Below are 22,666 nucleotides of genomic sequence, written 5' to 3'. Positions count from 1 at the left end.
GTTAAAAAAGTTCATTAAAAACCAACAAGATCTTCTTTTTCTAGCACTCTTCCTCCCAATTTTATTCCTTCTATGTTTCTCTCATCCTCTTTTCAAATCTCTTTCTCATGAATGATCTTCAGATCTTTTCTCCAACAGAAAACCACAATACATTTTTAATTACAAGGGAAAGCTTAGACTGTTGACAAGCCATGGAAAGGAAGTAGATCCAGGTCAGGTACTAAACATATCTTAAAAAAAAAAAAAAAAAAAAAAGATGTGGGGAGGTACATGGAAGAAAGGTTGAAACTACCTCATTTTACTGCTTCTTTCCTATACTGTTTACAGCATTGTGAATCTTACTTATGTAGACATCATAAACAACACAGAAATAATTTAACTTGTATTAACTGCATAAGGAAATGTTAGGGGTTTGGGTTTGGTGGGGGTGGTTGGGGTTTGGTTGGTTTTGGTTGGTTTTTTGGTTAGTTGGGTTTTTTTCTTCAAAAGTACAGAGAAGCAACTATGATGATCAGGCGTCATGCTCAAGTTCAAGCAGATAATAAGACCAGCCAATTGCACACAAATAAATAACACTCCTCATAGTAGAATATGTGGAAAAAGTTAATAATAAAATTAAAACCTACTATTCTCCCTCCTCCACGAATTTTTTCAAATCACTCATTTTTATTAAGTTCATTAAGTGGGGTTTTTCCCTTCCCTCTTTTTCATACTTTCCTTAAATGGCTACCTGCATATATTTAATTGTATACTCCTCAGGGCAGTGACTATTTCCTTAATTGTCTGTAAAGTCCGCTGCTATAAACAACGGTCCTATGCAATGGCAAGTAATAAAAAATGAGTAATGTTCTTTTGAGAAACAGTCCTACATTAATTATGCAAGATAATCTGGAAAATACAGAAACAGGGAAAAAAACATGTCATTATGAACCCATAACTTTAAAGCATCACTACCCAATGAATGGTTTATGATATTCAATTTCAGTATTATATTTAATTTCTCTTGGAGTATTTAAAAAAACATCTGTTCTGAAAGTTACCAAATGGCTATTGTTTACTCAGAAATTCTACAGGGTGCAACACCCTTTCTGTACTGTCAGTTAAACGTACAGTATTTTAAATCCATATTATGGAGCCAACTGTTGAAGCAGTCACTTAGAATGCAATGGATATTCCACATATTAAAATACACATGAAAAATACTGTCCAGAATTATAAATTAAATACAGTTTCAAAATTCAGTATTTAATAACTATGCAATTTAAAAAAAATTGGTTTTATTACTTACTAAACTAATTTCATGTCTTAAATCTACATGATGCAGACTTACAGGAGCACAGAAGCTACTGAACCTGGTGTAATTTTAAAACCAGAAGCAAATTTTTATTGCTGAACTATGGCCCTGAAAAGGGGGTTTAACAGGAGGACACTGACACCAAATATGAAGAGCATGTATACTCTGCTTTAGTATTTTTTAAAATCTGTTCTCTAATCTTGACTGAGGTTTGAGAGTAGCAAGTCTGTATTTTTCCAGTGTAAATGTTGTGCAGAAGCTTTACAAACATAGATCTAAATCTGCAATTGCCATTACTAAAATAAATGAAAAATCTATAAGCAGCAGTGAAACTGGCATGCAAATAAAAGAACTGTCAAGACATGTATTGCCTAAAAATAAGCTTACAATAACTATTTTAAAGACTGTGTGTGGTCTTACCCATATATTTTGGCAAGATGCACTTTCTCCAACCACAGCTAGATTCATCCAAAAGTAGTGGCACTGGAGAGTCTCTGTCTCACCTGTCAAACTTGAAGAACGTTGTTCAGCAGACCACCATGAGTCCATGGATAGGATCCACAGCACTACAGCAGCTGTTCTTGATAATTGTTCTCTAACTATAGAGGGAAATGCTTCAAAAATGTTCTGTAAGAGGATCACCCTTAATATACGTGCATTTAAAACACAAACAGAAAAAAATACATCTAGAACAAGACTTTCAGGACATTTATGGCATAGCAGCATTAATGACTTCATACGCATTGTCCACATACCTCTGATACTTGGAAATAATCATAGAAGACTCAAGTCTATTAAATTTACCTTAGTTTTTAACTAAATTTATTTATCTATTATAGATTAACACATTCTTCAAACTGCAGGCAATGAAATAAAACAACCAGAACCTTTAAATCTTCATATAATCTAGAAAGATGAACTTTGCTCTTCTCAGTTCCTTTCTCACATATGACACACAAAATATTTTCACACCAACCTACAAGCAGATTAAGTGGGAAGGAGAGGTAAAAGGCTGCTTCGCTACAGTAAAGGTAAGATTCAGTGAAAACTGGACGAAACAAAAAAAGCTGCCAGTTTTAAACCTAGGTGAAAAGAATTCTGTCGATATAAAATAACTTTATTATTAAAAAGCATATAATCATTTGTTCCCAGAGTGATGTCAATATTTGCCAAAAATAGGTCACTGCTTTTAACTACTGAGATCTGTTCTGGTTTAACTACTGGTAGCATTGTATCCTGGAAGCAAGAAAGGCTCTAGAGAGATTGCTTTCACTTTTCCCTAGATATATTTAGTGTACTAACTAGCATAGTTAGGATATTATTTTTCTTTGGTTTTGTCAGTAGCATGTTTGAAATAAATTTTATTAAGTGGTAGTGTATGTAACATTGCATTGTGGGTAGCAGTTTCCTGCCTTAACCTAGCCACATCCTCAGCTGTTATATGAGACAAGTTTCCCATATTTTCTGCAAGTTGACTTTAAAAAAGGAAAAAAAAAAAAAAAACCCAAAACATACAGGAGAAAATAGCTAGAATCTGAAACACCGTATATTGACTGTTTAGAAAGCCCGTGTCCACCCAAAAGGGCATTGTTTTTTCTCAATAACTGTACAGTATTTGAGGAACACAGGAAAAGTAACACTTTTCAGAATAAACTTATGTGCAGCAAGAATAATGAAGATGAGACCCATTTGGCCATTAAGATGTAGCCCCTTATTCAAAGCCTGATCAGAGTTAGATTATTTCACTGGAGAATATATTTTATATTCCATGAAGCAGCGAGACAGCTGGCAACTGAAGATGAATGAAAACAATTTATTACTACTCATTATTACATGATGTACTCACTGGTTAACAGAAGATGACCATCCTTAATTTAAATAACACTTCAGTTTAAGGCTTAATTTGATCCTTCAGCAGCCTGATTCCACTGTACAGAAAACAGACAACATTTACTTATACTAGAGATGTAACAGCAATTTTTCCTCCTCTGTATGTTTAGTGGTCCCAGGCTCTCGCTACTTCAAACCATATCAAATTTAGAAAAAGCCTATATGGCAGAGAACAGAAAGTTATCATAAAAAGGCAGCAGTAAAACTCCAATAAGTAGTATTTTTAAATGAAGGACTACTAAAATAACCTTGCTGTTATGATGTTTTTAATTAACAAGTAGTTGATTTTAACAGATTAGTATATGTCATATCAGCATCCTTGAAGCTGTTTCAGGTATGTTGGAAATTTGAAGTCTAAGAGATAGCCACATCTAGCAACAAAAAGTTCCATAAAATGCACAAATACTCGAAATGGTACATTAAATATACTAGCTAAGAATCATCAGAAAACACAGTGCTATACCTTCAAAAAATAGAATTACTTATAAGCTAGAAAACAGGGCCGAGGAGAAAGGTCTCACTCCCCAGATCGGGGGGGGGGGGGGGGGGCAAAATGTTGCTCTAGTGGAAACAGATACGTTAGTAACACCTACAGTTAATACCTATGTCTGAGGAAACTGCATTAGGAATTTCTGTATTACAAAAATCAGCATCTTGTTATAGCAGATACTGTAAAACTTGCAAGTAAGTGCAATTTAACAAGTTTGTCATCACACTGCTTTAGGAGAATATTTATCTCTCTCCAGTTGTAGCACAGAAACAAACATTTAAGTACAAATAAACTTTCAGCAGGGTATCCTACTGTTTATATGCTATATGAACTTTGAGTGACATAAGGCAAAATGTTTGGAAATAAAGCACGGCTTAAAAGTTTCAAAACACATTTCAGAAAAAAAAGTGAAAGACGTAATTATCTTTTAGTGCTGCATTACAATTGGTTTAAAATAAAATTTCATTTGCCGTCAAAGATCAAGCTCATAGTTTACCAGAGAAATTCCTTAACAAATACTTCCTTTGTAAGTGTAATTGGGATTTAAAGCATCCCCCTATGGAACACAAAAGTTAACTCTGAATTTTGTAGATTTACCTTTCAAACAAAAGGCTGTCAAGCATTAGTCTACAATCAAGACACTGGCATTATAGCGGATTTTCAGGATTCATGCATTCGCTTCATTTGAAGTGCAAACTGCACTGAAAGAAACCGTCAGTTTCCCAGGTATTAGGTCTGCGTGAAGTTTAGCTTCACAATGTCTCTATGCTAAAAACCTTGCATTTTTTCAGTGACAGTTTCTGCAAACTACGTCTCGATTACTCAGTTGAAGTCTTTTTTCTGCTTTTAATGGATTTTGTCTTAGATGAAGACTTCCCTGTAGTGGTCTTGACTGACAGGTGAAAAAGTATGTACAGTAAAAAAAACAACAAAATCTTAGAAAGGTATCTATCCACTCTAACAAAGTTAGAGAATGCACACAAGTGAAAGCAACAAAAAGCCATTCCAGAGAAAGCCAGAGCACAGTATTCCAATGTAATAAGTTTTAAAATTCAGACTTCTGTAGAAAGTTCAACATGCTCATACTAAAGACATGACTAAGTTCTGAACTTCTAAAAATCAAACAACTGCATTTATATAAACTAAAACAAGCATTTAATATCAAGACATGAGTTACCTATTCTATAAAAATACTGAGTCTACCTATCACCAAACAGAAGTTGATAAATAACTTCAGTGCATAACTGTAGTTGAAAAAAATCGTGCTTACAATTAAGACTTCCACAAATCACAGTGGCAGCAACCTCCAAAAGCTTTGGCTGCATCAAAGGTTGATTAAAATTGTAATGCATACAAATGTATTTTGCTTATATACGAAGATTATCATTCTGACCATCTTTTTATATCCTGTTTTTCATTGATAATCATAATGTGAAAATCTAAAGAAATAAAAGCAATCCGTCATTAGGAGAATTACATATCACCCTTACTTTTGCATGAGATGGGTGATTTGCAGAATACTTTGTCTTCATTTTAAGGTAGAATTTTATAAATTTGACAATATCTAGTAACTTTCAAGGTTTTGATGAAAAGGGTTTTATGTTGCTTTAATAAATCAAAACACAATCTGTAATTTTTACTGATATCTCCCTTTCCATTTTCTCTCCATCCCTGCAAAATGGAGAACCTGGTCTCCACTCACATCTCCGGATACCCATTTCACATCATTTTTGGCCAGTTTCTTACCAGGAAAGCTAAGGACAAAGAAGAAAATTAAAAAGGAGGGATGGCAGCTTCAAAGAGATGTAGTTTATTTTACAAATAAAAGCTGAACAATATCTAGAAAATGTTTTACACAATTCTTCTGCTGCCAAATGTACATTTATATGACAAAAACCAGAAAAAAATAAAAATCACACAGCAAAAAACTAAAAAAAATACAGTGTATCTATGATACAATCAGGCTAATAAGAAAAGTTCTAGATATAACGTCCAAAGAGGCAAAAAATAAGATACTTTCTTAAAGATGTTTCCAATTTTCTTCTGAATCTGAGTGAGCAAATCAAGACTACAAATACACACTGTCTGTGCACATTATTCCTTACTACACACAGCATTTTGCAATTTATTTCAAAGCCTCTATTATAAACAAAAAAATACTGCTTTTGTTAACCCACTCTGTCCTGGTACAGTGAAGGCTTATATTACACAATCAAAGTCAAAGTTACAATATGTTAAGTATATAAAAAATATTATACACACATGCACACATATGATATTAAGTATTAAATCTTACATATGCATCAAATTTATGTTTCATTTTAAAACTAAGTGTTAACATTAACTGGTGAATAAAATTATTTATAATCTCCCAAAAAGTCTACGACTGTTCTATTCCTCTTAAACACTGAAACTATAATAAGCGATTAATGTAAAGGGCAATCAAAACCTCCCAACTCTCACAGTTCATTCTGTTATGCAACATCTACATTAAAGCCCAGCCATTCTGCTATTCAAAAGCATCACTTATACTGCATTACACAACTAATTATGATATCCAAATGACATATTTTGCCCCAAATATAAAAGAAACATAATTGCCCTTAATTTGCATTACATAAAACTGCCAAGTAGCTTTGAAGGCATGCAAAGCAAGGCAGACGTGATTTAAGATTTGCAAAGGAATCCCCAGACTAACACTTCTGTGACAGCCAATTACAGTAAAAAACACAAGCCCAACAAGCAGCCTGCTACTAGACCTTAGGAAAGGTAAAGTTTCTTACAATGAGTTACAGATTCACAAGTATAAGACGACAAGGAGAAAAAGTAAAACAGAAGGAATCCAGCCACCCAGCAAATATGAAGCAGACCCAAGATCGTGATACAATCCAAAGATGTAAATTATTGTAAATCATCACTGTTGTTCAGAATTTCACACAGCCACTTGTGCCAATTTTGCTCACTTTTCCACAGACACAATAATGAAGGAGGGAGAGGAAAGGGGATAAAAAAAAAAAAAAAAGGATTTAAAAAAAAAAAAAAAGGAGGGGGGAAGAAGAGTGGGGGGAACCTGAACCGAGAGTACAAATAAAGTTCTGCTGTCCATATGCTTTAACTGTACAGAAGTATGGGCTCTTACAGCATTTTGTACTCTCTCCAAATCCTCATGAGTCACAAAAATTAAAACGCTATATCCTTCTGGATGCCAGGAAGGGCCTTACCATGGGCCTTTTGTCAAAATATTTAAAAAAAAGAAAAAAAAAAAGAGAAAATAAAAAAAGGAAAAAAGAAAGGGAGGGGGGAAGAGAGAGAGAAAGAAAAAGCCCCAGTGTAGGCAGTCCTACTTGGAGTCCTGATGTCACAGCCACATGACTCGCTCGCTCCAGTAACAGTGCTTGCAAAAAAAAAAAAGGAGTTTTAAAGCTTTTGCTTTTTTGGATTGTGTGAATGCTTCATTCGCCTCACAAACAACCACAGAACCACAAGTGCGGTGCAAACTTTCTCCAGGAGGACAGCAAAGAAGTCTCTGGTTTTTAAATGGTTAATCTCCGCAGGTCACTACCAGCCACTGAGACCAACAGAATCAGTAAGTGCTCTCTAACCACAGTCTATGCAGTAATAGTAGGTCCTTCAAATATTTGCTTATTCTCCTTTTTTGTTTTGTTTCCTTGCTTTTTCACATGTTACCAGTGCTACACAATTTTTTGACAGGGAAAAAAACAACTATAGAGTCTATGCAACCCAGGAACACTGTAAAACTAAAACAAGGTTTGGCTATGGTTTGTGTTTTCAGTTTGAGGATCCAAGTATTTACACCAGAAGGTGAAAGCTCTGAGTGAACCGAGAGGGACTATGGCATCAAACAGCCTGTTCAGTTCAGTGACACCATGTCAGCAAAACTTCTTTTGGGGTAAGTACTGCAATATTTGAGTTTCTGTTTTCCACTGCCGGGAGTTTTCTTACTTTTAATAATGGTGGTTACAGTTATCTAAGCAGAAACCTGCTGAATGGGATGTGAAGGTGTTAAAATAGCTTACTTGTTTTTTTTGGGGGGAGAGGGGAGGAGAGAGAAGTCACGGTAAACTTCTGCAGATTTATGGACAAATTTGTTAGCTGACAAGCTGAGCAAAATGAAGTCCTTAGTGTTTGACAGCAGGTGTGCTCAGCTGTCACCCGGGTCAAGGTGTAGCTACACAAATTCAGAAGAGTCTGATGGGATCTAGTCTAATGCGTCATATTATCTTAGGGTAAAAGATCAAGTACTTTGTGAATTTACCAACAGCACAGAATATCTTATTCAGAACTCTGGTGTAAAGCCTGACATTTACAGATGTACCCACCATGACTGGTTAACGGAAGACATTGAAAGAGGCTAAAATTATAAGACTTAAGACTGCTTATTCTTTAACCCTGATGAAAATGGGTAGCATATAGCAGCCTGTCCTACTCATAACTGCCCTATCTTTGTTCCAGACATCTTATTTTTAAGCATATATATCACCTGAATTTATCAGTGTACATCTGCAGTTCTCTAGTCTCTTGTTGCCCTCATTGCAAAGCAAAGCCTGTGATAATATATTCGTTTGTAAAAGCAAATTCTTATTACACTTATTATGAACAAGGCAAAACATTCATGCATAAAAATATTAAGCTATGAAATCAAAAATACATGATTTAACATGCTGATGAATTTAAGCTTTAATTGAAAGTGGTATTTTAAAAACTTTGTAGAAAAGCACTGCCAAATATTTACTTCAATATTCTGAATGGTAAAAGCAGATTCCTTTAAGAAATCATATCTATATTCTAAGGCAATTATTTATATGCACTGCATACATGCACGCCTAGAAAACTCATAAATACGCTATGAAGTTGCACCTCTATCATTACTTTGAAAAGCTTCTTCCTCTCAAACACAGCCTTAAAAACCAGTATAGAACACCTCACAGAACATTAAATAAAACTGAATATGACTAAGTAATTTATTTGCAAGTAAAAGCAAGTTTTATTTTAAAACGTGTTGGAAAATGCTGTATTCTAGTCATCCTTGATGAGCAGTAAAAAGTATATTCGATTTTTTTCAAAGCATCTTTTACTGAGACATCAGGAAAACTGACTGAAAATTCTAAAAGATAAGAAAATAAAATTCTGAAAACTTACAAGATTTTCTTAATGGTGTCAGTCATGTTGAAACCATTTTGGGATCGCAGCTAAACCTACTTCTTTTCCTCCCCTACCCCCCTTCTACAAAAAAAAACAACAATGCTAGAACCGTTTTCAGTATATACATCCCTATTAACTTGTACTGTAATGAAATGATGACTGGAGCTCCTTTTACCCCTCCTACTTCATACGCTTTGACCGGTTCCCAGTTAAGCCTATGAATAAGCTGTAAGACTGTGTGTATGAAAAGAAATACAGAATAGTGTGGGACAGTGCGACAGCTTCTTCCAGGAGAGAGACCAGTTTAATTTAGGATCTATAGAGAGCAGAAGAGATAACACGTGTGGCTGGTCATGTAGCTATAACACACCGAACATTGAGCTGAAATACTAACACAAAGCTGGTAAGTAGCTTTTCTACCGAAACTGCTGTCTTAACGAAGCACAGCAGAAGCGTAGCCAGACCACATTATCCCAGTGTTTACAACAGGAAATACAGTTTACATGTATAGGGACTTTCTTTTGCTTTTACTTCCAAAAGAGATTAGAAGAAATTTAGTTGGCTAAAGCTACCAAAACATGGAGTGCTGACTGCTTAATTCATCTACTTTTGATCATTCCTAAAGCAAGGGAGAAGTTCTGTAATGTGAATAATACTTTTCCCTAAAATTCACTAAATAGGTTTGGGCACAGAAATTTCACTTTGGACACAAAGAATGGGTGTGAGGGACTATAAAACCTCAGCAGCTCTATCAATATGTAACCAATGTATCTTTAGCTAAAACCAAAGCTAAAAAAACCCAACCTTCATAAAAATGAGACAGAACATATTTTTAAAAGAACAAAAGTGAGAAGACCCAAGTTACTTGTAAATTTCCCATTTCCTACCAACTGTATGTCAGAACACACAATCTGTTCATCCTTTCTGTACTGCCTCTATCTCCTTCTACTCACATCTCCACGTTATTCCTTTCAGGACTGTTGAATTTAATTATGTTTCTCTTCAAGAATTAACTTATGAAACATAATAACAAGTAATAACAGGGAAGGAAAACAATGCTAAAATGACTAACTAGCACGGTTGCTAATCTATGCCATTAACCACATTTCTGAAAATTCTCCGTTCACTTGGTTTTGTCTATCTGTTTTTGACTTCATGTGAAAGAGAAAACAAGAGTCGTGAAGAGGAAGGATCCCTTCCTAATTAATGTGAATATATATATTCCTCTACAATTAAGTACATTTGAATTAACTAGATGCTGTGTTTCACATCCAGAGTATTTCTACCTTATGCTAATTACACACAGGTTTTGACTGCATCATGCCTGTGTAAACCATCTAAAGCTTCTAAATGTAAGTGCATTAGTTTCAACTAGCAAAGGATATTACATTCACATCTGTATCATCTGAAGAAAAAAATGCTTAAAATAAAAACTATGCAAAAAAACAAAGCGGTGTATATACATAAATATTACAAAATTTGGTAAACATTGTTTACACAAAGTACATCAGAGAATGAAATACTTCTGAAATGCCTCCCACAGCACTTACAATTAAAAAAACTCCCTATTTTCAAATATGTTCTGTGCATCTTCATAGGAGGATTTCACTGAAGCAAGCAAAACAGATCAAAATTTGGCTGATAATTTAATCAGTAATTTCACAAATAACTTCTGGAAGCTGATCCTAATAGACAGACATGCTAAATATAAATGAAAGTCTTCAAGTTAACAACAAAATATTTACTTGGCTTTTATTAAAATACTCTTCACTGTAATCTCATTCTTCAAAAAAACAAACCCTTTGTAGATTTCAATTCTGAATTGCTTTATTATTTGGTAAGGAATCTTAGGGGGGGTTATTTTAATTAAGATATTGATAAGAGAGGGACAGATCCTTCTTCATTATCTACATATATAGAGCAGAATGTTCTGTATGTTACAGCTCTAACATATTCATATTATTGTAACTGTTAAGCAAAACCTCAGAAACCACTACTCTTTGTATAAAATAAAATTCAAAATACTGGGACTTAAAAAAAAATAGTATTGAAAACTGCAAGAATGGCTATTCTCACATGCACTGTGAAAGCTGCAAGCTTCTCGCTATGTCTTAAACCATGCAGAATTGCACTACACCACTTACAGGCTTCTTAGGCAGCAAAATGCACTGATCCGTTTAATTATCTGTCTCAAATGAACTATTAATAGCCAATATTGTTTAAATCAACTACGCTGATGTAAAATTCACTAAGATAGAAACGTTCCAGTTTGTTAAACACTGAAATATCCGATGGTTAAATAAACTGGGAAGGGAGGAAAAAAAAAACCCTAACACTCATTAGGAGTACTAAGATTTTATCAAACACACAGGATTAATCTCTATTGAATAGACCCATTCACAAATCAAAACTTACTCCACTTCAATACTTTCATGCAGTGCTAATCAATTACAACCTTTTCTAGTTATTCGAAATCCATGTGCTTTTAATTTTATTCACTGGTGGTCTAAAATATAATATTCAGGCCAAGCTAAGTCATTCTGTATTGCAACTTTGCTTTTTTTCAATAAATATTCATCTAGAGGTTTTCTTAGAGAGAACTGCTCATATGAAGACTGTGGTAATATTTTTATACTGTACCTCCTTGTTGAAGCAAAAGGTTAGGGGTTACCTAAATACCTCAACTGTATATACAAAAAAAGGAAAAGGTAAGTATTCACATGAAAAATCCAAAGGGACTATATTATTTATTTTTGCATTTCCTATGATTAATGATGCACCAGTGCATACTTGAAAACTGAAGTCAAAATAGGGTAACACCTCAAATTCCTTTACAAACTGTACAAATATCAAACTTCCATGCTGTATTAACTACTCTACCAGAAATATTTAAAGGCTCTGCCACCCCACATTAAGAGCATAACAATAATACTGAAATTCCTCCCAGGCAGTACAATTTCTTGGTCATGGTCAAGCTAATATTAATCTTAAAATTGCACCTTACATCTTTATTTTTCCCTGATTGCTTTTCAGAACTCAGTTGTACTTTTTTATAAACAACAAGAAGCTCAGAGCAGACTTAAGTAAATAATGAAGATTTAATACTGTATTCCACTTAAGTATAAAGGGAAAAATCAAGCAGTAAGTAATTCCTGCAAGAGATGCTAACTGTGCAGTGCACACAGTTTAAGAGTAAGCAGAAGCTAGATAGTAACATCTGTGTTTAAGGACATCACACCTTGTGGCACACACCCATCAATAGGTAGCATTATTAAACAGCTACAAAGAAATACTTTCTAAAACTCTTAACACCAGAAGCTGAAAATACAAGCAAAATCTGGCATTCTTTTCTGCAGAAGTCCAGAACACCTCGTGGTAATTAGAGAGGGAAGAGAGGAATTATCCTGAGCTTGCCAGGCTGAAAAGGTGTTGAGCACCAACATTTCTCCTGCTCAGCTACTACAAGAGCGAACGGCAGCTGTCAGAGCTGAGTACCTCTTGAAAATTAGACCGTGTGTTTTACTCTATGTACCTCATAAAAATCAACATTGTGTGTTGTAGGTGATGGAGTTGGTTCTGAAAACTCATTAAATACACTCCATTAATAAGAATTACAATAAATTGCCATGTTTAATATGCCCTAGAGTATATATTTTAATTAAGGCAGCCTCAAGATAAATAGTGAGTTTAAGATGGTAAAACCTGAAGCATTTTAAGGTTTTAACTTCAGCACTGAGAGAATCAAAGTTTCATATAACCAGTTAAGAAACTGCAGCATGAAAATATTCAACTGTTATTTTAAATATAAAAACATTAATTTGTCTAAATGGAATAAATACAACATTTATTCTGATAAGTGTACTCAGAAATAAACTAGTAAACCATGCACTATTTCAAAGACATTTTCCTTGCAACTTTTGCCAGACTTAAGACTTAACCACAGATTTTCATCCAGAGACAGCAGTCACCCACAAAATGCAGAAAGCATCTACCTCCTCCACCACAGAACCCCCACAAGAAACTACAGTTATCAACAAAATTAATTTTTGCTCACATTGCATACAATAACTTTTATTTCTATTGTATACACTGACTACAAACTGCCTTATAAAGTCTTACGGGGAACAGACTGAGTAGGTCTATCTTCCGTTCTCAGGTGTTTTTGTTTTTAAGTTAATAAAGCTTAAAACTAAGAGCACGTTTCCTTACATAAACATGCTCTCTTCTACAAATAAATATAAGACCTGCCACTTAACATACTGAAAAGCATACCCTAAAGAGGATATTTTAAAGATGAGCACAAAGACAAAATAAACTCTGGTTACTGTATCGTAAAACACTTTAACACTTCCAATAAAACAATCCATTATTCATGCATCTGTTTCCTGTATATATTTTTTGTTCTGCTTGTTTCCATACTGTGTACTGTTCTAGCCCTCCTCATGTAGCTATAAGTTTCCTATTTCATGTACAAACTTGCCCCAGGAGGGAAAAAACTATAGGTTTTCTACTCACTCACTTTAACTGCTGAAGTCCTTTTAATCAGAGCAATTCAATTATTCTCCACAACCTACTCCTTATGAAACATTATTTATAAAAAATAGTTTTAGTATATCAACAGATTAAAGAGGAAAAGGCTAGATTTTGCTTTAAAAACAGTGTGCTTTAGAAAGTAAGGTATTTTGGTATCATTTGGTATTTACTGTATTCTTAATTTTCTTTAAGAAATTTTTTTCATCTCTAATAAAACTACCTTCATTCTTAAAGCAAAGTCTAAAACCAGTTTCTTCTGCTGTCTCTTAAAAATGCCATATTCATTAAGGCTAGGCAGTTCTGGAATTAACAATAGTTTTAAGTTTTAATATGTTATAGCTAAAAACCCTGTGGCAAAAATATTTTGGCAGGAATTCATTCAAATATGGTTACTATATTTCTGATAGACACTGGCTTACTTCACATATAACATTTCATCAGAATCGCTAGCATTTCATAATGGCTTTAAATGTATTATCATTAATTTTCTTGAATAAGGAAAGTTAAAAGCTGATGACCTTACATAAATTCTGGGGAAAATAAATATATTTGAACCGTAAGTGTGCCAAACCATTGTTTACTTATCCCTCATGGTCAGATATCTTACATCTAAATCCACTCTGTGGTTTACTAAGACAGAGCCACTGCCAGTTACATAATATCTTACTGTTCACAGGAAAATGACTCAGCCTCGATCACGAAGAAAATTAGCTATAACACTAATGTCTTCGCGTCCATACGTATAAGCACACATATACACCAACAACAATACACAGGGTGCAGTTGTTCTGAAAGTGGGTGTTGCATAGCAAATCGGAGCAGGGTGATGTTACAAGTCATTATTACTTGTTGAATTGAATTTCTTCATCAAACACATTTAATATAGATTACCCTATACAGTAAGCAAAAGAGAGAGTGGGTTGTTTGGTGGTTTGTTTCTTGGGTTTGGCAGTTTTGTTTTGGTTTGTTTTTTTTTTTAAGAAAAAAAAAAAAAGTAGAAAAATAATTATGCCTGAATACATTCACTTCCAGGTAGTGATGTTCCCCCAAAATATCTTTAATTCATTTAACTAGAAATCAGAAAAGACAGAGGAAAAAGCATGATATTTTAATGTATCCATGTGTGGTATCAGAACAGGGTATTCTTTCTTTTAAGAAATGTTAATGAGCTGTGTATGTGCAAACATGCATGTGTATACAGTTCAAACTTCTAGTTCCTCCTAATCCATATGTCCAAAATTTTGAAATTCTTCACATTAAAAAAAAAAAGTGTAAATTTAGAAAACTTGTCTATTGGTACAATATTTTCTACCCTAACAATGCAGTTGTAGAAGAGAGCTATCACATTCAGATTAGCCAGTGCAAATACCCAAAGAATGCTGATAACTCTTCATGTATCTCTACTTACTCTGGTAATATGCAGTGTATGAACTTGCAGCAAGGGTCTTGTCTTAATATTTGCAAAGAAGAATATGCATCACTGCTGTTATGCTGTTCTACATAAATTTCTAGTGCTAGTAGTGAAATATTACATGGCAGAAGTACTCGTTTTAGAATACTTGTCTATTTCTGAGGAAATGGAAGTTTGGGAGTAAATGCCTTGGTATGTTGTTTCTTCTCATAGTCCCATGAACAGACAAATTGCTTCTGGGGATACTAACCTGGTCAGTCTTAACTCACTTCAACTTTCAAAGTAAAACCATAAATTTTAGCCAAAGGAGTCTTATTTGTAGGTTGGCTGCTGTTTTTGACACAGTGCTATATATTTCTTCTGACAGTGATCAAACAAACAAACAAACAAAAAAAAACACAACAAAAACACAGAAGTACACCATATTTATGTTGAAAGAATTCTGATGTGAAATGCAGAGTTGTCCTGACAGGCACTGGTGTTTCTTCACAACGTTATTTTAATAGTAAAACTATAACACCTCAACAATTGACAACAAATACTAACCTTCATGTAGAATCAGCAAGATTAATTTTACAAAGATTAAGTAATTAGTATTCAATAGAACTTAAAAGGCATTTTAAGCCATGACCAACAAACAAAATAATCTATTTCTGAAGACTGTTAGAATTTGGTATTTTTTGCCTTTTAGGTATTACCACATAATAAATCATACTGAACTGCTATAGTACCTATGCCTCTCCTGCGTTTTCTGTATAAATTCCACAAGTAACTGCTTTCATTCAAATGCATAATCTCTACAACTGAGAGTCCTCCACCTTTAAATAGAAAACTTTCGGGGGGGGGGGAATAGTCATATTTGCTTTTTAACATTGAAGGAACACATATGGCCCAGCTTTGTGACTCTATTAACAAGCGTTTGATGAGTTAATGCTAGTAGCTATTGTATAATACTCCGACACAGGAGCAGCTTTGTAACAGAGTTCTTGAAGTCTGCAGTGTATTTACTTCCTAAAGCAATCTGCAAAACTTATTTTCTCTAAGTCAAGACCACCAGTATAAATTCCCATTAAGAGAGTTCATCATCTGCATTTTTCCAATCATTGGTATCAAAGTTTAACTCGGCTGTGTTTGGTTATTTGTGGAATAAGCAAGCCATAACAATGAATGGTTTATTTAAATCTGACAGGACCAGAAAGCAGCAACTATTTACTTAAGCAGTGTACCTTAATATACACCAGTAAAAATGTTCTCTTTTCCCAAAAGGATTTTCTACATAAAGGGCATTCACTTTACTTCCTTCCCACCCCTCTTACATCCAACTCTGTACATTCAAAACTAAGTGCTATATTTTTCTTGCCATTCAGTATATTTTTATTTCCCCCTTTCTGATTAAAAGGCATAAACAGAAACACTAAAACAAATTCAGAGCGCACAATCTTTATACCAATGTTTTATTAAAGACACTAAGATTCAGAATAAGTCCAGTCATTTATGGATAATAAAATAACACCATCTAGGAATAAAAAAAAATGAATAAAAAAATAAATAAAAAATTAGCATCAAGTGGGAAGAAATTATCAGCACAAATTGTTTTCCTCCTCTAGCAAGAACAGTTTCATTCTGTGTACTGCATGTGCAAACACTAGAACAAGTTTTACAGTATTTAAGAAAGTCGACCTGTTAATTCTGCATAGCAATTAATTTAGTCATGACCTTCTAATAATTTGGGGTTCTAAGCTCATTAAAGTAACATTTTAATATTACCTTTAAAAGCAAAAGCAAAAATTTTAATTACAGCTGAGCCACCTAATTGCATATTAATACATCTTAAAATAAAGGAAGGCTTGATCTTGTCCAGAAAAATAAATATTTCTAATATGTAAAAAAAGGCTTGAAAGAGTATAACTGTATTACTTTAAATTATAATATTAATTTACAAACTAATTTCAAGGCACATGTGTAGTGCACATGTGTAAAATCTACTCGATGGAGCCAGCTTACATATACACACACACAAGTTGGAATGTTCCAATTCTGATCAAAGATGTATGTAGCCGGATGTGTGGTTAATTCACTGATCAAATTTTCACAACTGAAAAACATCTTGAAACATATAGTCCTAGTTAGCAGCAGTGTGTGCTTTTTACTTTATCATCAGAATTACTCTTCATCATTTTACATTTTAGCAAATATCTTTAAAATAATCTTTTTTCTCAAATTTTAAAATTAAAAAATTAAGAAGAAACAAAGATAAAAAGGCACTGATTTTCAGTTCCAGCATTCTTAAAGGGCACAATGAGACTGACTGAAATAAATCTAAAATACCCACACAATCTGAACTCTAATCTTAGTGACATGTTCCTACGGTAAGCTTGTGCTCCATAAAACCTATAAAAAAACATCAGGAGCGTAGATGCACAGTACATGCAAGCAATGTAAGACACAAATCTGCCCTGTAACAATAATATACAGTACCTCCTCAACATTCATGAAAGATTTTTAAAAGCACTGAATCTATAGAAATAGTCTACTGTCAGACTTCAACACTGTCTACTGAATCAACCAGATGTATTGAATAAACACTACTTAATGGCTACTAAATTCTATCAGCTTTGTTTAAAATTGTAAGGATTTGAACTAACAATTGTTTTAAGTCTTCTACCGTCACATTTAATAATCTTACTTACTTACAGAACTGGCTCTATACAGAAAATACACATAGTGCAATGGCTATTCCACTTGATCAGATAAGCATAAAATAAAAATAATCTAAACAAACTAATATACTGAGACGGGCAACAACTACTAGTCTCAACAGAGATTTAAAAGACGTCTCTTTTTTTCTTCTTTACATACCTGCTTGTTATCAATTACTGATGTCTTCACCCTTTCTTGGTGCAAAACTTCCTTTTAAAACTTACAGCACAACATTTGAGACCTATATACATAAAAATGCTCTTTTTTTCAGTAGCCCAGAAAATCTGAAGGTTTTCTTAGGCTGACAATATCTTCACATAGAAACACAGAACGTCTGCAGACAGTAAGAAGCCTTAAGTAAGCCTTTTTGCTGCACTATAATAATCTGATCCAGAAATTCAAGGGTACCTTAAACAACGGGCTACCTGTTCTAGCCATGCTTAGGAATGTGGCCAAATCATTTTTATTGATTTAACCTTTATAGGAATGCTACATATCCTCAGAGCAAAACATTTCTAATGCATTTATAATATGATATACCTCTGAGAAGTTATGAAAAAAAAAGTTTTATGACAGATAGGCTAGCCCCCCTCCACTAGTGTGTTTTTTTCTGATTTGGTGATCGATAGGTGTTTTGAGTGTGAGAGTATTTTCTGAGTTTGTACGTGTCTGTATTCATAGGATGAAGTCAGAAACTGTAACACTTACAGACGACAAGACTAATATCTGACCTGTCTTTGTTTAAGGAATAAGAACTGGGGAAGTGATAGCCAAGACTCTAAATACTCCTTTCATTCTAGAGTTACACATCAATCATGTTACCTGCAAACATATCAAGTTAAAACTTCCAGAATTTATAGTCCTTTTTGAATAAACTAAGCAGCATGCTAGTTATGTTCAGAGAGCTTACAGAAGGTGGTTTGTGTATCTCACCAGAATTCTTAAAGAAATACTTCTCAAATTCCCTCTTCATCAGAAATCTATTTTATACATATTTCAAATTCAGTATTTCTAAATTTTAGATTCATAATCTATTATTTTGAAGCTCAGGTTTGAAAAAAAATAGTGTATTTTAGTATTTCTGGGGTTTGAAATGTTACAAACCACACTTGAGCACTACCAGGAGTCACTTGTTTTTCAGAAAGTAAACTGTTCTGAGTTGCTCATTATGGTAAACTTCTTAAGAGGGTAAAGCAAAAGTGAATACATTGACTGAAGAGTTAGTCAAACAAAAGCAAATATACTTAAGTTACAAATTAGGTACAGTTCTATTTCTTACAAAGAAAAACAGGGGATTAGAGAGGTGTTTGTTTAAAGAAAAAACAACCAAACATACATAAATGAAGAAAACGTGGTAATGAAAGTTACTTCTTACTCCGAACAGCTACTTGCATGAAATTTTAGTATGTTATTCTTCACAACAGAAAGAAGGGTAGCCAGGCACAATGTAGGTGGGCAATACACTGTAACATAGATCACCTATTTTAGTATGATTTATATCTACATTTTTTCTGAGGACAACAATATCTAGAAACCACTGATACTAATGTCTTACTGACAAAGACATACGTAGAAATACCACAAAGAAAAATACTCACTTGTGAGCTAAGTGCCTATCTACACATATAAGGTAGTCAAGGTAGTATGTTAAAGCAAGGAATTGTAACCAGAATGTATGGCGTATAAATATATACATATCTGCAAACACTCAGATTTCCTTTTTTTTTTTTTACCAATAAGAGCTTGGCTTGTCTTTCAGAAAACACATAATTAATTTTGTTTCTTCTTGACTTTTTCTAACAAATATTATAAAGATTAATACATACACAAATGTATAACATCCACACATAAAATATCCCTTGACACAAGACTTAAGACCTTAATGTGACATGCAGCAGTGATTTATCCAAGGACAACCTAGTTCTGCCTTCATTCATGCTGCACATCAAGGATCTGACTAGATGAGTGTTTGCATTTATGCAAACCCAATTTGCTTTGTACTGCAGGAGACTAAGCATTCATTCTGCTATTCCATGCGGACCAGGGACAATACCCATGAGTAAAGACCTAGTAACTGCAAACAAGAACCCAGACAGATCATTGAAGCTTATCAGATCACTCTTACTTGATTTTAACTTTAGTACTTGTAGAATAAAAGTTACTGGAGCAAGAGGAAAATAACCTAAAGATTATTGGGGAAAAAAACCTGGATGATTCACTTTTGAAAGTCTTTGTAATTAACAGTTCGATTCTGAAAGCTGAATCTTTTTTCCTGTTAACGCCACAGAACAGAACTTCTGTTGTCACTTGCTATTACAGTGCACCTTAAGGGAGCGCCTAGGCAATACCAAAAAAGTAGTGGAACATGTTAAAAATGCAAATTTATTTTTACAGACAGTGATGATGGAAAAAGGCCTCGCTGAAATGCAGTTACACTAATAAAACTACTTGTAGTAGCACAATTTTTTTTTTTTTTATAACATAATAGATACATTTGTACACGAGGATTTATTAGCATAGTTATCCTGGCAAACAATAACAGCTTTTGATGCTACAGAAAAGCTGCTTTGTGCTGGCGTGTGAGAAAGGTCAGATGGTGGAAAACTAACTTCATGCTCTTAACCTGTAAACTCTTTTCTTTCCTGACTGCTAACAACTGTCCTAGCAGGGGAGCTCCACTGCCTTTCCAGGAACTCAAGTAGGGAACCTTTCGCTCTGTTCCAATGGAACAGAACATGTGCACGTTCACCTTCAAGAGCACTGGCCTCCGTGGCAGCTGAGTTAGTCTCTCTACACAGGTTGCAAGAGGAAAATTCCCTCCAGATTTTCAGTTTATAAAGATTTTATATATACACACACACACCTATCCATACATAAAAAACAACATACTGGACTACTCAAGTATGCATACTATTAGAGAAGCAACTGCAATACTTCAGGAACCCTAAAACTTGATTACTCTGCTTTGAATAAGGGAAAACAAAGTAAGGAAATAGCAAACTTGGGGAACGTATTTTGCAAGGCTCTTTAGAGGGACTCCAGAAGGAAAACTGTACATATAAGGAGAAGCCATTCTTCTTACATGTTACTGGTAATATACAACAAAAAGAGAAGCACCAAAAAATACCTGTCCTTGGTGACAGGCACTGAAGCTTAGTGTGATGGGACCATTAAGGGTCAGGCATTGCACACATTCTGCAGAGCATAATTTGAGTAATACAGTTTGTTTTCATGGCAATTCTGATAATTATTGCTTATTTCCTTATGGATTTTTTTTGTTTGTTTCTTTGTTTAATGACTCTCCCTACATTTTCTAATGATGAATGTAGTAGGAGAATTTCATTTCACAGCCAAATATTCTGACTTCCGCAAACTTGACTCTTAACATGTTACCTCCCACCTCTCATACTTCTGACCTCAATATCAGGTCTTCAAAGTATGAAGTATAGGTATGGCTCCATTTTCAAATGCCAGTTCTTGGCCATCTGTCTCCTCTTTCAAAAGTGTTTCTAAGCATCTTTACACCTATCTACTATCCTGCTATCTCTTCTATTTGTTCATAGAACAGGGCATAGCTCCTGCAAGAAGCCGATTTCCAACTTACCTGAATGTATCACGATGATTAATCACAGAACCATAGAGTGGTTTGGGTTCAAGGACCTTAAGGATCATCCAGTTCCAACCCCTGTGCCATGGGTAGGGACACCTTCCACTAGACCAGGTTGCTCAAAGCATCATCCAGCCTGGCCTTGAACACTGCCACGGATAAGGCAGCCATAACTTCTTTGGGCAATCTGTCCAGTGTTGCAGCACCCTAGCAATGAAGAACTTCTTCATAATATCTAATATAAATCCCTCTGTCAGTTTAAAACCACTCCACCTTGTCTATCCCTATATGCCCTTATAAAAAGTCCCTCCCCAGATTTCTCATTGATCCCTTTAGGCACTGGAAGCTGATCTAAGGTCTTCCCAGAGGCCTTCTCTTCTCCAGGCTGAACAAACCCAGCTCTCTCAGGCTGTTGGAGATGTTCCAGTCCTCTAATCTCTTCATGGCCTTCTCTGGACCCACTCAAGCAGGTCATCATATTCTACTTTCAAAATCAGCAACAATATGACCACCTGACTAATGGTATTTCAACTGCCTTATTTTCACATGGCACACATGGCAGTGGTTATCTAGTATGCCTTTGGGAGGTCCTGGTCCCATGTGTAAGTCAGAGCCACCTGGAAATTCTACACATCTTCACCAAAATACCCCCAAAACAAAACAAAACACACAAAACCACAACACCAACTATATACTTAATTTCTTTAGCTATATTTACTAAGATTATATTCTTATTATAAATTTGTTCAGTGCTTACGATAATAAAAATACTGATCCATAAGTATGACCCTTATATGACAATAGGAATAAATAGCAATAGCAGAACTTTTACAAAACAGCATGATGAGTTCAGCTTTGCTGAGCATCTGTTTGCTTTAGCTCTATGTAAATCTGTCTCCTTCAAGGTTAACTTATTTTGATATATACTTGAGAAGTCTGTTCAAAAAAAAAAAAAAAGTAATTTTAAGAGGCACACTGATGACTCACAGCGTTAGGACTTGGTAATTTTGGCTCTTGCTGGAAAAAATGCTTAGCAAATATTGTCAGCAAAACGCTTCCATCTTCTTTGCGTGAGCATATTTTAAACCTGAAAATAGTAATGCTAACAATTGTGCCATTACCAAATATAGCTCTTTGGGTAGGATCCTGAAGGTATTTTCAACTAGAAAACTGAGTTTGGCTGCAACTAACAATTCAAAAGAATCCCAAGCATTTAAAAACCTCACTGACTGACTTGGTTGTGTCAACAGCACCATACAGGATTCTGATTGAAAAGAGCTGGTTATCGTGTCATCAGCCACTTTCCTAAAAGCACAGTTTACACTGTATATAAAGTATTGTCCTGCATCTGGCCCTCATACACAATGCTCCACTGCAACCACTGCCACACCTGAGATTCTAAGCAGGCAGAAATGGTCAACCCATAAACACTGGCAGAGTAGCAAGGTGCAAAGACAACCCAAATGAAAAGATCTAGCAATTGCGTATCAACCTGATTAATTGCATAGGAAACTGACTCTACTAGAAAATGCCAAGCAGCAGAATCAAAACATCTTGGTTTCAGAAAAAAAAATGCTG

General features: G+C 34.6%; 2 protein-coding genes across 11 annotated transcripts in view; one reads left to right on the top strand and one right to left on the bottom strand.

The window, feature by feature from the left end:
* Positions 1–22,666, bottom strand: part of SUPT3H (SPT3 homolog, SAGA and STAGA complex component) — a 275,316-nt gene that overhangs the window by 223,612 nt on the left and 29,038 nt on the right. The window lies entirely within an intron of this gene.
* The window catches only part of RUNX2 (RUNX family transcription factor 2), a 224,477-nt gene continuing 208,931 nt past the window's right edge, over positions 7,121–22,666 (top strand). For 2 of the 7 annotated variants that reach the window (XM_062638494.1, XM_062638490.1), the window contains exons 1-2: positions 7,126–7,260; positions 7,468–7,584. In XM_062638494.1, the coding sequence (XP_062494478.1) occupies positions 7,527–7,584 (58 nt within the window). In that variant the 5' untranslated portion in view covers positions 7,126–7,260; positions 7,468–7,526. Of the gene's footprint in view, positions 7,585–22,666 lie in introns of all 7 variants that reach the window. The other 5 variants (XM_062638498.1, XM_062638495.1, XM_062638496.1 and 2 more) reach the window with 4 other exon arrangements.

The sequence above is a fragment of the Pezoporus occidentalis genome, unplaced genomic scaffold, assembly GCF_034315485.1.
Source record: "Pezoporus occidentalis ecotype Australia unplaced genomic scaffold, CSIRO_AGI_Poc_V1 ctg57, whole genome shotgun sequence".
In the NCBI taxonomy this organism is placed as follows: Eukaryota; Metazoa; Chordata; class Aves; order Psittaciformes; family Psittacidae; genus Pezoporus; species Pezoporus occidentalis.
Note: the sequence above shows the minus strand (reverse complement) of the source record. Positions and strands in the feature narration are given on the sequence as shown.